This window comes from Neolamprologus multifasciatus, chromosome 18 (assembly GCF_963576455.1).
Source record: "Neolamprologus multifasciatus chromosome 18, fNeoMul1.2, whole genome shotgun sequence".
In the NCBI taxonomy this organism is placed as follows: domain Eukaryota; kingdom Metazoa; phylum Chordata; class Actinopteri; order Cichliformes; family Cichlidae; genus Neolamprologus; species Neolamprologus multifasciatus.
Genome location: NC_140456.1, coordinates 25,006,720 through 25,021,170, shown reverse-complemented (window position 1 = coordinate 25,021,170; position 14,451 = coordinate 25,006,720). Strand labels below are relative to the sequence as shown.

The 14,451-nt window shown below is 41.2% G+C and overlaps 2 protein-coding genes across 2 annotated transcripts; one reads left to right on the top strand and one right to left on the bottom strand.

Annotated features, from left to right (window-relative positions):
* Positions 1 to 2,402: 2,402 nt before the first annotated feature.
* tsen15 (TSEN15 tRNA splicing endonuclease subunit) lies at positions 2,403 to 4,320 on the top strand. Its single transcript, XM_085141306.1, has 4 exons — positions 2,403 to 2,603; positions 2,687 to 2,768; positions 2,933 to 3,068; positions 3,165 to 4,320. Exons 1-4 carry the CDS (start codon positions 2,541 to 2,543, stop codon positions 3,334 to 3,336), a joined length of 453 nt encoding a protein of 150 aa, XP_084997432.1. The 5' UTR covers positions 2,403 to 2,540; the 3' UTR covers positions 3,337 to 4,320.
* Positions 4,321 to 4,476: 156 nt separating this feature from the next.
* LOC146498052 (uncharacterized protein C1orf21 homolog) lies at positions 4,477 to 14,450 on the bottom strand. Its single transcript, XM_085141307.1, has 6 exons — positions 14,109 to 14,450; positions 12,993 to 13,137; positions 10,340 to 10,419; positions 8,947 to 9,017; positions 8,807 to 8,870; positions 4,477 to 7,094 (listed from the first exon to the last, which is right to left on the bottom strand). The coding sequence occupies exons 2-6, from the start codon at positions 13,081 to 13,083 to the stop codon at positions 7,056 to 7,058; spliced, it is 345 nt and encodes a 114-aa protein (XP_084997433.1). The 5' UTR covers positions 13,084 to 13,137; positions 14,109 to 14,450; the 3' UTR covers positions 4,477 to 7,055.
* Position 14,451: the final 1 nt, after the last annotated feature.

The following is a 14,451-nucleotide window of genomic DNA, read 5'->3' as shown; positions in this document are numbered from 1 at the left end:
ATCCCTGGCTCCTCCAGTCTGCATGTCAAGTATCCTTGGGCAAGATACTAACCCCAACTTGCTCTCCGATGCATCCATCGGAGTATGAATGTGTATGAATGTCGTTAGAAAGCACTAAGTATAGATAAAGTGCTTGTGAGAATGGGTGTGATTGGGTGAATGAGGCATGTTGTATAGAGCGCTTTGAGTACTCCGGGAGAGTAGAAAAGCGCTATATAAGAATCAGTCCATTTATCACTTAAACTTGGCTGGATGTTTAATCATGGCTATACACAATATATTGTTCCTAAACAAACTTTATTTTGGAAAAACTCATACATGATTTTCCAGTCTTGAGGTGTGGAAGCCAGGATTACTAGGAAGTCCTCAAACAACTTCTGACTTGACTCTGGATCAGCTGGTCTGTTTATATAATTATGGCTCTTTAACGTTTTCTTTTTTCTTTTCTCGTCCCCTTTTAAAAAAGAATTCACTCCGACACTCCAGGAAGGTTTGTACACAAATATTATTTTTATTGATATCTGAAGCTGGGACTAGACAGCGTTCCATCACAGAAGAAAAAGCACACACACCACACAGGAAAGGAAATGAGTAGAGTTAAATGGGGCCGCAGCCCAGGCAGTGAGTTCAACATGGCACACATAAACATCCTCAGAGTTCATATTTGTGCCCCCCCCCCTCCCCCCCTCCCAGGGGGTGGATTTGGGACTCATGATGAGCCACATGTCGAAATCGTACTTCCTCAGAAGGGGGGGGGCACCTATTGCAGTTCTTGCTGCACCACCTACTAGAGGGCGACAGCAGCCATCATCATTTTAAGTCCTTCCCTGTTGACTATAGGGAAGCTGTTTTTAACAATGAAAGTCCTCAGTGCACAGTTTAAGTCTGCATGTGCTTCCAGATGTTGCAGTGTCAGAGGAAGCAGACGACCTCAGCCATAGTCACAGTCTGCAGCTGAGAGGAGGACTGTGAAAAATGCGAGCAAGCAAATACATTTTTAAAAACATATTTTAATGGATTTTCCAGCGCACAAATGATCAGAACAGAATTATCCCAAAAGAGCCTTATACTACGAATCTGCATTTCTCACATTCATAGGCTCTTCACTACCTACCAGAAGGCCGGACTTTCCAGTATGACAATATGCACGAGAACTTTTCAAGCTTCACCTTCCAGCCAGTGATTGAGCTCTCTTTGCCAAGTCTGTCTGCTGTGCTCCTCTGGAACTTAACTCATCAGCACCCAGTTTCAAACTATCAAAAAAAACGTCCAACTGGTACCAGTTTTATCAGAAATCCAGAAATCTTGTGGGCATTATTACTATTATGGATAAAATGTGTGCTCACATTTGTGAGATTTTCAAATGTTGTCAGTGTAGCATTAATGCTATGGATGACATCCTCTCCCTTTGGTCTAAGACTGGTTTCAGATTTCAGGCGAATAAGTGGCTTTCCGGTTTCCCCAGCCTTAAATGATGTCAATAAATGTTGTTGGAGTTTTGTTTTTAAGGTGAAGTATTCGTAGAACTGTAAACTGTGAACTGGACACACAACTGACATTAAACACCGGAATACAGTAAATCTATTTTTAAGCACAGGTTCTTGGTTTCAGGAGAATTTAATGGGTATAAGAGGAAAGGGTGAAGAGAGAGCAAGTGACACAGGAGCGATGCATGGGCTCTGATTGCAAAAACAAAAATGACAAAATATGATTCAATGAAAAAGTGATCAAAGACTGAATAAAGACTCTGGTTACGGAGTCAACCACATTATGCAGAATTACAGTAATGACTCTGTCAGTGTGTGGATAAGAGGCTCCAGGTCATTTAACTGAACAATAATGTCTCTAATAGTGTTTGTGGCAGTGGCACTCATACATCTAAAGATCACCAGGCTTTGCGAGTCTGCAGATTTAATATCACCATTAATGTTACTGTTTATTATTTTTCGATGAGATAATGTCTCGCTAAAATGAATAAAGTCATCAGGCAGCTGTAAGTGCAGTTTTTATTCTTTCTTTCTTTTATATAAGATCGGTTGGTGGAAGTTAGTTTATTAGATGTCAGTAATACGTAAAGTAATTATAACGATGCAGGAACTAGTGAGTACTGAACAAAAGTCCCGAGTCACCACTCATCTTTTTATATTTTGCAAACATACATAAAATTAAATTAAAACTGCTAATTTTTTTTTAGAGAGTCCGGAGAAGTATTGTTAGGACCACTTTCAAAATAATAGAAATGTCAGTCTCCGCGGAAGCAAAATACAAAGAAAGGATGTGTGGCTCAAAACGTTTGCCCAGTATTTACCTATAAGTTAATTTTAGGACTAGCATGATGAATAGAAATGATTGACTTTAATAAAGACCCCGAAAGGAGAGTGGTCTCCTGTCTGCGTACGTGTTTTGCACGGACAACAAAAACGTTTCCGCACGGACGATTTTAACAGTCGCACTGGGTGAGAGCGTGCCGTTACAGCAGCATGGCGTCATGTAGTGGTAACTGAGCCGGTGATCGCTTGCAGCTTTGTTTAGTAACGAACATGTCGGGAGCGTCAGGCGGAGAGAAACGTCCTCCTCCGAACTGGATCCTGCAGCATCCCGCGGTGAGTGTGAGAGCAGCTCTGTGTGTGCAGGCAGGGAGTCTGCCAGGAATGTACTGTAAGTAATCTGCGTGTGTGTGTGTCAGTACCAGCAGATGAAGGACCTGCAGATTGGGGACAGCGCTCAGGTGCATGCAGCTTTTCTTGTGTACATGGATCTTACTGAAGGTGAGTTTGGCAGGGTTCTGAAACACGGGAGTCAGTTTAAGATTCCCTGTGTGGTGTATCCTGGACTCCTTACATCTCCCAGCTCTAATTCCTTTCTTACAGGAAGAAAAACTTGATGTCATAACTTAGGCTCACACTCACACTGAGCTTCTTGCTCTCTGCAGTGCGGCGCTGGAAGGAGGTGTCCTGCGTGAGGAGTTCTGAGCTGCAGGTGGTTTTGCTGGAAGCGAGGGAGAAGGAAGGAGCACCCACTCTGACGATCCTCCCCCTGCCCGCTCACCAGTCTGTGACTCACAAAAGGTGTTAAGACACCAGTCAAGCTCCCACACTTTTACCCTCACAGGTTATCCTGCCAAACCTCTGAATCTTACGGCTTCTTCCTTCTCTGCTGTGCAGCATACGACACGTCCTGGACAGGGGCTTTCCTGTGCTGTTGTGTGCAGTAGCAGCTGACTCCACGCTGGTCTACCAGAGGATGACGGATGGCCTGGTGACGCCGGACCCTCCTGTAGGACCTTTTCAGGATATGGGACGCCGGCAGCACCGGAAGAGGCGGCAGCAGCGCTGAGCAGCTGACTGAGAATCAGCTCAAAGATGGAAAAGAGCCCCACAGGACCCCTTCAGGGGGAGTATGTGATTGTTAGGATGACCTTTTGGCAACCTCTGGCATCGTGAAGTTCACCTCAGATGCATGTTGACAGGTTAAGGCGAAAAGAGATAAAATTAACCTTAAGAAAAGGGTACAGAGATTAGAAGTAACATTCCTTTTTTAATGACAGTTGAGCTCCTGTTACAATATATGGAGTGGTTTGGTTTGTTTGCTGCGGCGTACGCACACTACAGAGTTGACTAGAAGCTTTCACAATGAAATCAGGGGTGCCATATCTCGTTTCCATACCTCCAAAGAAACCTTTCAATGGGGCCGGATGAGTCAGCATCCACAAAGCTTACAGCTTTGCCAGTGAGTATATGTGATAAATGTGAAAAATTACAGGAAAAGTAGTTCCTGAAAAGGTAGTTCATTACCCAGACTGTCCTGCAAATATAAAATATACATTTTTTGTTAATTCAAGAAAAATGATCTTTATTTGTTTGTTGTAAAACAAAAACAGACATTTCTATAGTAGACAGTAGGAAAACAGGAACTTATCTGTCGTTTAATTGTTTATCTTTGATGTGGTGTGAATGGCAAAGCTGTAACACTTATGAAAATACAGCTAAAAGTTCATAATCTATGGACTCCTTGAATTTTCCAAAGCTGTCCAGTTGGTTAGATCGGACACTTCATTTCATTACTTTCTGGTTCATTTTGTAACTTTTCTGCATCTGTTCATGAGGGAAATGTCTCTGTTTGTGTAAAAAAAACAACACAAAAAGTAGACACAAGGTCATAGTGTCTCAAGTCTAATATTTTGGGGAGGTGCACGTGTCCCCCTGAAATTTACGCCTATGGTTTGTAATCCATGTCAGCACATTGGTTTTTGACAAGAATCCCTTAAACACAATTATTAAGACCTACTATAAATGTCAGTGATTGTTTTATTTTATTTTTTTTTAAAACAAATGTGCCTTATTTTGAAATAAACATCAGGTGTGAGAAAGACTAATAGTTTCAAATGTATTCTTTCTTAATTTTTTTTTTTAAAAGGACCTAAGGTAAACATTCTGTTTTATTTTTTAAAAACTTGGTGCCAACGCTGAAGTGTGATTTGAGGGATGTTATGAATGTAAAAGGTGTTTTTCCACAGCAGGCATTTTGGCTGGAAATGGTAAGTAAACAGGTGTTACTAAATGCAGAGCTTTTCTTAATGTTAGTAACAAAATTAGTAACAAAAATGGCTGCTGAGTTAGCAACTAACTCAGCTTGTCAATAAAAGTGGGAAATTGTTTCCTGCTTCAGTTTGTAGACTTTATAACATAGGTGTCAAACTCTGGCCCGCGGGCCAAGTTTGGCCCGCAGCCTAATTACATTTGGCCCGCGAAGCCATACCAAATTACTATCAGAGCTGGCCTACTGGTATTATATAGCTAATATATATATCGTTTAGTATTAAGCTTTGCTTGTTTCATATTCAGTTTTTTTTAGCTAAATGTGTTTGAGTCCATAAGAAAAGATTCATTCTTATATCTGGAAGAATAAATATATTTCAATAAATATTAATGTTAGCCCGCGACTTTGTTCCAGTTTTGAATTTTGGCCCACTGTGTATTTGAGTTTGACACCCCTGCTTTATAAGTAACAAAAAAATAGCTAAAAAGTTCCTTTATTAATTTTGAAGTGCAGTGCAGAAATACCTGTATTGGTGTATATGTAGTGTGTTTTCCATTAATTGAAAAACAAGCACAAGTTGTGCTTGCAATGATTTTGAAATTGAGGCCATTAAATATTGTGTCCACCAGAGAGCACTGATGATATTGTCAGCGCAAAGAATGAAAGATGTTGACAGTGATATTAAATAAGTAATTATTGCTGCTCATCAATCTGGGAAGAGTTACAAACACTTTGATGTCCATCCTCCTCCTGTGAGAAAGATACATAATGATTCGATCTTCTAAGCAGTGGACATCTCAGTAAACTCAGACCATGCAATCTCAGACTCTACATCAGCCTCAGCATGTTAAATGTTAAACTTCATGACAGTAAAGTTAGAAACAGACTGACCAAGTACGGCTTGTTTGGAAAAGTTGGCAGAAGACCTGCTCACTTTGAAAGAACATGCCAGCCCAGCTCCATCTGAACAAACACAAGACTTGGGCAACAACGTCCTCTGAACAGATGAAGCCAAAGTGGAGATATTTTTCCACACGTTGAAAACCAAACAGCATACCAGCACAGGGACCGCCTACAAACTGTCAAGCACGGTGGTGGAGGGGTGATGATTTGGGCTTATTTTGTAGCTACAGGAGCACCTTGCAGCCACTGATGTGTCGACCATGAACTCCACCAAAGTATACTGTAGTAAAACGTGGCCATCGGAGCGACAGCAAAAAACGGGTCATGCAGCAGTACAATGATCCCAAGCACAGCAGCAGATTTACAACAGAACAGCTGAAAAAGAAAACAATCAAGGTGTTGCAATGACCAAGTCAAAGTCCAGACCTCAACCTGATTAAACCTTCATGAACTGAAGCAATATTGTAAAGACGAGTGGATGAAAATGGTTTTACAGAAAAGTACTGATGCTCCTATATACTGCAATAACTCTCAACAAAGATCTCAAAGAGCTGTCTACAAATGATCATATCTCCCAATTCCAGTGTTTTCACTAGTTACAGTGCACTTTTATAGTACGGTTGTATTTACTACAAGTGGTTGACATAGTAATGTGGTAATGAATACATCGCGTAAAATAATTCATCATGGCTATCGCCATCAGGTTGTTTTAAAAACAACACAACAATGGGAATAAATTACTTAAATCACTTTTATTTTTCCTAGAAAACCAAAAAAAAAACCCAAAACAAAGAAACCGAACACAACAACATAACACCGGTGAATCAGATACATAATGAGACTTGTGTGAAGTTGTGGTGTTCACCTCTTAGGCTTATATGAATCAGACACTAGAGAGGGCTCTATCTGTAACCCATGTGTGACAGCGTGTGTGTGTGTGTGTGTGCGTCTTTTAATGGTGTAACAGTGTTCTAATGAGGGGAAAGACTTAACTACATGAGACAAAGATTACAACACTTCAACCCTGAGCCTTATTCAACATAAATACTCTACATCAGAACAGAAACAAATATGAGCAGACAAACACCGGAGTGGCCAACATACTGTAGAAAAGAGGTCTGTACTGCGTCTTGGAATGCAGGAAGTTTCCAACCCGTTGACTTGTCGGAGAGGCTTTCAAGGATTAAACGATGCAAGGGCATTATTTTCTATTTGAGTCAGTGTCCACGAGAGCAGTGGTTGTTCCTGTTGCCGGAAATTCACACTGACAGCAGCCTGCGTCTATCACATGTGTATAGTAAGTCTCGGTGACAGCTATTTATATTGAGAAATTCCAGCAAGGAAAGAAAAGTGTTAGATCCTCCGTTACCCTGTAATGGCTTCAAATCTCATGTCACTCTTGGGAGAACCTCGGCGCTGATTTCCGCCATGATCTTTCTGGGACTTGGTCAGACGAGTGGGTAGTGGCAGGAGGGCAAAAAGAAAAAAGTGCTAGTTTCAATACTCCTTCCTTCTCGGGCGTGCACATACATCAAAGAGTCCTCTGGGACACAGTCTATCCATAATGCTGGACAGTTTCTCATACTGGGACGTGTGGATTTGTGACAACCGGGTTATGTCATATCCTCCTCTTCTGAGCAGTAATCCCGGCCCTGGTTACGACACACACGCAGAGTATTCAGGTATTAGCCAGATACAACTAGTTTTACAGTTATAACATTTTGTGTAAACCGACATTTATCGTGGTGGGCCTGAGATGTAAAATGCACAAGGGAAGTAGAAAAAACCCCCAAAATCTCACAAACTGTATTTGTGAGATTTTGGGGAGACAATAACATGATGGACCAGCTGTGGAAATGACAGAACCCCTCACTTATATATGGGAAAATACCAAGGTGCCCACAGCTGGTGGCTCAGAGCTGTAGTGGTAAACACATTCACCTTACATGCAAAGATCGAGAAACACGTCCAGCCTTAGTGGTCGCAAGCTAATACACTCATAGGCCGGTCCCAGGGGCATTTGGTAAAGTCTGTTCCAAATTAACATGCACATTCATCCAGTGTGGCAACCCCTTAAAATACAAGGGGGGCAGCAGAAAGCACCTCTGTTAGGATGAAATCTGATTTTAAAAAATAAATAAAATCTAATAAAGTCCTTTAAAGTCACACTTTTTTTCTTTTCATCGTAAAACATCCAATTACTCTTTAGACATCAAGATGCTTTGACGCTACGGTATTTTCAAAAATAAAAGCATGTAGTTTACAGCATTTAAAGTTACCGCTTTTCAAAATAAAAGCTCACAGTTAGTTGTGGGTATTTACCAGCATGCTTTAAGGCAGGGATGTCCAACTCCAAGCCTCAAGGGCCGGTGTCCTGCAGGTTTTTAGATGTGTCCTTGATCCAACACAGCTGATTTAAATGGCTAAATTACCTCCTGAACATGTCTTGAAGTTCTCCAGAGGCCTGGTGATGAACTAATCATTTGATTTAGGTGTGTTGACCCAGGGTGATATCTAAAACCTGCAGGACACCGGTACTTGAAGCCTGGAGGTGGACACCTCTGCTTTAAGGTATAAAAAATGTGAAAGCCAATGCCTTTTAATTAGTTTTCTTGTTCTAGCTTTCTAGTGTTATGAGTATGAGCTAGAGTCTGACTCAGTCACCACAAAGTTATGCTTTCAGTCTGCAAAAAAATGCCTAATGCACACAACTAATCAGTTCATTTGTGCATGTGTTGACAAGGAGGAATGCTAAATTATTTTGCAGTCCCACCGTGCAACCATAACGCAGCATTTTGTTGAAATATTTGCAGCAAGGTCTCAGTCAAACATGAATGAAAGGAAATGACTTTTTTCACCTTAAATAGAGTTAAGCAGCGGAAATTCAGGCACGCACTTAAAGAGGCCTCTTTACATTTTGGAAAATCTTACTGAAGCAGGCGTTTATGACGACTTTCAGCTACACATTAACAGTTATTTTGGTCTCTATAAGTTTTTCCAGCAGCAGGACAGTGGGATAATCTCAAAATAAACCACAGTTCTTTTGCAAAAGAGTGACGTAAATGTTCTCGTATAGGTTTTTAAAGTATTTTTGAGCTCTGTGGCACAGAGTGGTATAATATTTCAAGATCTGGCAGCACAGCCAATATCCCTTTAAATAACCACACTGGGAGAATAGAGTGGACCTGACAGATTGAGATTGTTTTGCAGTATCATTATCTCGTCTGCTGTGTCCTCACTTGCTACAGATTTGCAGCACCAATAGGATTAACTTCCATTATGTTATTTAACCTGTTTTTTTTTTTTTCCTTACAAAGACACAAAAACATAGATAGATCTCCAGTAAAGGTTTGTCATTCTTTACCTTTTCAATTTTTTCATCTAACATCCGGAAGAATTCTTGCTGACTTTCCGAGGAGTGGATGCTCCTGCGAGGAGGGAAGGAAACCAGGTTAGAGGCTGGCAGCATGATAGCACAAACAAAACCATTAGTCAGTCACTTACAGAATTTTTCCATTTCCATTTGATCCTGTTTCATCTCTGTGCGGAGCTTTATCAAGGAGAGCACTTACTTCCTGCAGTATCAAACACACAGATAAATGATTGAGGACAGTGAACAACACTATCAAATGCTCACCTCTGCTCTTTTATAAAGAAGCCTGAAAAACACAGAAATGCAAAACTAAATTATTTTTGAATTATGGAGATCCCAGTGTGCTAAAATGTAAAAATGACTGACTCAACAATGAAATTATTATGCACTTAAAAGCAGTAAAATGACACTGAAAATAAAAGTTTGCTTCTGTTGTTGTTTGCATTTTTATTAATTTTATGCTATTGCTTTCAGATTTGTAACTTTTTTTTTACCTACTATGGTAGCCCTGAAAGGTCAAACGCATTGACACTTAAGAAAACACCAGCAAACAGAATAAAGCGCCACAAATAACTAAATAAATATATTTCAACCCCCCAAAACATACCAGAAGTGTTCACCACTTCCACAGCTGGTCCATCTGTTCCCAGAAATACTTCCATTTTTTGTGATTTTTATTATTATTTTTTAGCTTTTGCTGCAGTTTTGCTATTTCCATTGTGTTTTGTGTGATTTGGAAGCATTTTTCTATGCTTGCTGTTGCTGTTGCTGTGCGTTTGACCTATGAGGGCCACTGTATTATACCTATTTATATATGCAGTTTTTCTTTGTTGGCTAGGTATCTCAGTTCTTGTGATCATCTGAGTGGTTAGTGTTGTGGGAACAAAGGATGACTGTAAAACTGGGTGAAAGGTTAACAAAGTGACACGTAGTCTTGTCATTTACATTATGGAGCAAAAATGCATAAAGAAAAACAGAAATAAATGTATTTTAGGGAAGCAAAAGAAAATGAAAAGGGCTACATAACTCAGAAATAAATGCATTTAAAATCATAAACAGAATGGGAGTAATAAGGAAGTTAAAATAAAAAGATAAATAGGGAGATTACTACAAAGGCAGAAGTAAATTTAAATTAAAATATCAGCTCATTCAGTTAAATGTTGATTTTCACTTATTTATTTTGTATTAAGAAATTTTCATAATGTCCATATCGCCTAAACTGTCAAACAATGAAAAAAAAGCAACAAAAAACACTTTCTATCCAAAAGTATCACTTTTATATAATCAGTGCCAAGTATATATGGAAGCTCCTCTGTCCTCCTGCATTATTGGGTTACAGTAGTTCCTCATTAACATGCAAATCGATGCTGCACGGTGCTCTAAAGCCTCAGCTGAGTTTGTGTGATCCCGAAGTTCGCGTCACGACTTACCCCGAACAAACTGACTGTGTTTTTACAAGCCGCCATTAAATACTCCACTAGAGACAAAATAAAAAACAGAGAGGACAAAAGAAAAACCACGCACCGTGCTTTCCTGGCCGTCCTCTCCCGCCTCTTCTCCGCTGATGTACTTGACTTTCTCCACTCCTTTCATCTTGTACTCATCTGTGACAGAGTGGGAGACAGAGGAGCACATCTCCGATTAATACGCGACAGCAGCAGCAGACAGCAGGCACCCAGAGGATGACCCACTCATGGCCGCTCCGATCACCACAATCCTCCGAGGTTAATAGTTCTCACAGTTCAGTACTTGGTAAAGTAATTACGTGGTTGAATTCTCACACTCTAGACTAAATCCTCTTTTAACAATGGCTGGCAAGCTGCAAACACACGAGCTGTTAGCCTGATTCTCCGCTCCATTTTCTGCCTCACACATGGGCAGTCTTCTCAACCTCTCCCACGCTGCACATTTGGAAAAGAAGAAATGAAAATATAGATACGGCACATAGACTGTTACTGTTCATCTATAGAAGCAATCACATTAATTCAGATGTAAGACGATAACCTGCGTGTTACAGCTTTAATACAGCTACCTGAATACACGTTTGATTAACTTCTTTATTTAGATTTTTTAATTTAGACTGTTACAAAAACAGATGTGACATGTTTTGTACCTTTACTTATATATACCTTAATATAACTAATACACCTTATTAGGAAAAGCTGTACACCTGCTTCCTGATGTAATTATCCAATCAGCCGGATCGTGTGGCTGCAGTGTAATACATTAGCTCATGCTGATGCAGATCACTTCACTTGTTTCACAAACGCTGTATTTTTGTAAGTGCCAGATGGACTGGCTTGTATTTCTGAAACGGCTGATCTTCGAGGATTGTCAACACAAGTCTTTGTTTACCCAGCATGCTTTGGAAAATTAAAAACCCATCCAATGAGCAGCTGTCCTGCACTGCGCATCCTCCATGCGCTCCAGCCTTTAATCACTCTCCATTGATGAGAGTGATTAAAGGACAATGGCCAGGCTGTGATTGAATGGCTACAGAATCTCAGATAACCAATATTTACTGTGAAAACTGCAGCAGGCACAGACACCATTACAGCTCTGTTTAATCTTGATTTCTGCTGAGTCTTCAGATTGGAGGGTCACAATTTGGTGTCAACAGCATGAATCAGTGGACCAGGCCTGCCTTGTGTAAAGGCTGCTGCTGGTGGTGTAATGAAGTGAAGAATGTTTTCTTGGCGTATTTTGAGCTCCTTAAAACCCACTCAGCCATAGTTTGGATGCCACAGCCTATCCGGGTATTGTTGCTGGCTACGTGTGCAGTGCTGTAACTGGGGGGGGGGGGGGGGGGGGAATTCAGCAGGAGCGATGTGATGTAATCTTGTCTACATGGACGAGGAGCTCAGACGAGACCTCCTGTGGAACCCAGGTCAACAAAAACTGTTATTGAGGCGCATTTACATGCAAGTGATGTAGATGCCTCTGTGACTGATTTTAACTGTGGCGTTCCTCAGGGCTCGATCCTTAGCCCACATCTTTTTTAAAGGAACGCCCTTCCTCTCAGCCTGATCGTTCACAGTGACAGAGCATCTAACTCTGATATACAAATGACACACAGGTCTATGTCTTCCTGCTGTACAATAACCCAGCAGACTTAAAAATCTATTCATCTGCATTAATTATATCATATACTAGTTGTCTATGTTCTTTTTTAAAGCTAACAATGGCAGCTTTGATGTGAAAAAAAATCTGCTACCTACACATGCATTTGTTTTCTTGCATTAATTATTACAAGGCTCTTTACAGTGCCATCATTTAGCGCTCACTTCACTGACTGCAGATGAGGCAGAATGGTGTTGCTCAGATCGTAACAGGAACCAAGAAATGGGAAATCACTCTGGAGCTGGGCTGCCTTTTCAAAGTCATACTGACTTTAAAATTTTACTTATAACTTTTAAAGCTTTAAATGGCTTTGCTCCAAAGTACATCAGAAACATATTAACCACTTATGTGCCTGAGTGTTTACTTAGATCGGTGAATGCGGCTCTGCTGGTTATTCCAAGGCCTCAACTAATAAAGAAAGAACAAAGGGCTGCTGCCAAGTGTGGAACAATCTGCTGTCTGAGATGAGAAATGTCTTAATTTGCTTTAAAACCTCTTAAAATTTTTAATTGAAAATGTTTAATGAATGTTGTTAGCCCCCTCTAGTATGTTCATATTAGCCTTGCCTTTTTATTTCGTATGTTTTTAACTAGTTCTCTGATTTTGTTTTAAACTTTTTATTTGAAGCACCTTGTGACATTGTTATATAAATGTGTTGTTGTTGTTAAGTTGTTGTTACATTATTATTGTACCGAACTGCTGTTTGTCAGTGCCACATATTAGTTCACAACATAAGTAAGTTCACAACACATTACAGTACAAACACAAGACTCAGAGCAGGCAGCTGACTCCCAGTCAGGTAAACATCCTGAATCTCAGTAAATGTGGCAAAGCTTCCTCATGCTTGTTGTGTTAATAAAGGATAAACTTAAAGGTAGTTAATCTTTATTTCTTTTAAGCATTTCCTTTAAAAAAATTGTTGCTATAATAACCCTTGATGGCATGTATTTTTCACATTTTACAGATCTTTACAGAAATTACAGTATTTTCAGAAAGTACCTGAACAGGTATGTGAGAAATATGAATGTAAAGGTAATTTTTGCATAGACAGACTCACCAGACAGGAGGTCTCCGTTGCTGTAGGCTTTATTCTGCTCCTCCTCACCGTTGGGCACGGCAGACACCTGCTTGGCCGAAGTGCAGCCCATCTCCTTCTTCTCCTCAGCTGCTCTTTACCTCAGCCCCGAGCATGACAGGCACACCTGGGGTAGCGGAGGACAGTTATGAGGAAGTGACGGCCTATGCTTAGATAAGCCGAAGGGATCACACAGGAGGGGGGAAAATTGAAGATTTTGTCTCTGGGGATCATGATCAGTGCACAGGAAAGAAATGCAAACTAGCCTTAATGTCCCCGAACTCCAGCCATGGGAATCACTGTTTCCATAATCAATTAGTCATGAAGCGCCCCACCCTAGAATTAAAACACGCGGGCATCTTCAACTATTCTACCAGAGACAGTATAATGGATGGTTTCTCCTGGTTATGAATCACGCACACGTCGCTCTGGCAGCCACAGCGTGCGCACGGCGGTGCCAGCTGCACCGCAACAATAAGGCCATTCAGGGTGTTGGGATGCCACTGTGCCAAGCCGCCGGGTCATTTTTATTAGCGAATGGGGGCTTTCTGTGGCGCTCAGAGGATTAAAGCGACTGCGCACAAATGTTCCCATCCTCACCGTTACACCGGGCTATAGGAGCCACAGAAATATGGCTAACAGTCTGTTACACCTAATCACTTGATCGCACACTAAGTGCTTTGCATTAGGCTCTGGAAAATACAAAGTGCTTCATCCCCTTATGTTATGAATGATCCTGCGGGGTCCAGCTGTAGGGGACTCAGCTGTTCCCGAACCCTAAACAAGCCTTCTTACGACTGGCTTTAATTTGCACATTCACACAGATAAAAATAAATAAATAAATACAATAAAAAAATTAAAAAGCGACATCTCCTCGCGACACATTTAGTTGTAGACAAGCAAATAGAGAAGAACTGCTTCTAAAGACGCAGAATAGCCACAATCTTCTCATCCAGGGGACTTATACAAATGGGGGGGGGGGGGGGGGGGGGGGAGACCTACGATTCCACGACCAACAGGAAAACGACCTCAGACAGATAAAATAAAAATAAAGCAAAAAATGAGATTGTAAGTGCTGCGCTCTCGGAGCTAGATTACCTCTCTGGTGTGTCCATGCTTCTCTGTTTTTTTTTTAGTTCAGGAAGACTTCAGTCTAGACGGAGAAGCCAGCCAGACCGCATCTGCATGTCTGAGCCCAGCACACACGGGCATCAGCAGTGGAGGTGCAGGCGCTCCGTCTGCCAGCTGTCTGCTGCACGCGCTGCTGGAGCTCGTGGCCCCATACCCGCTCAGAGTGACCCAACAGCGCCTGCTCGGCAGGGGATACACCGGCGACTCAAAACACGGCTCATGCGGGCATGTTTTTTTAGGGGAAATACACACAAAGAAACACAGTTAGCGTCCCAGGAACCACAGCATACCTCTACGCGACTGAAAAATG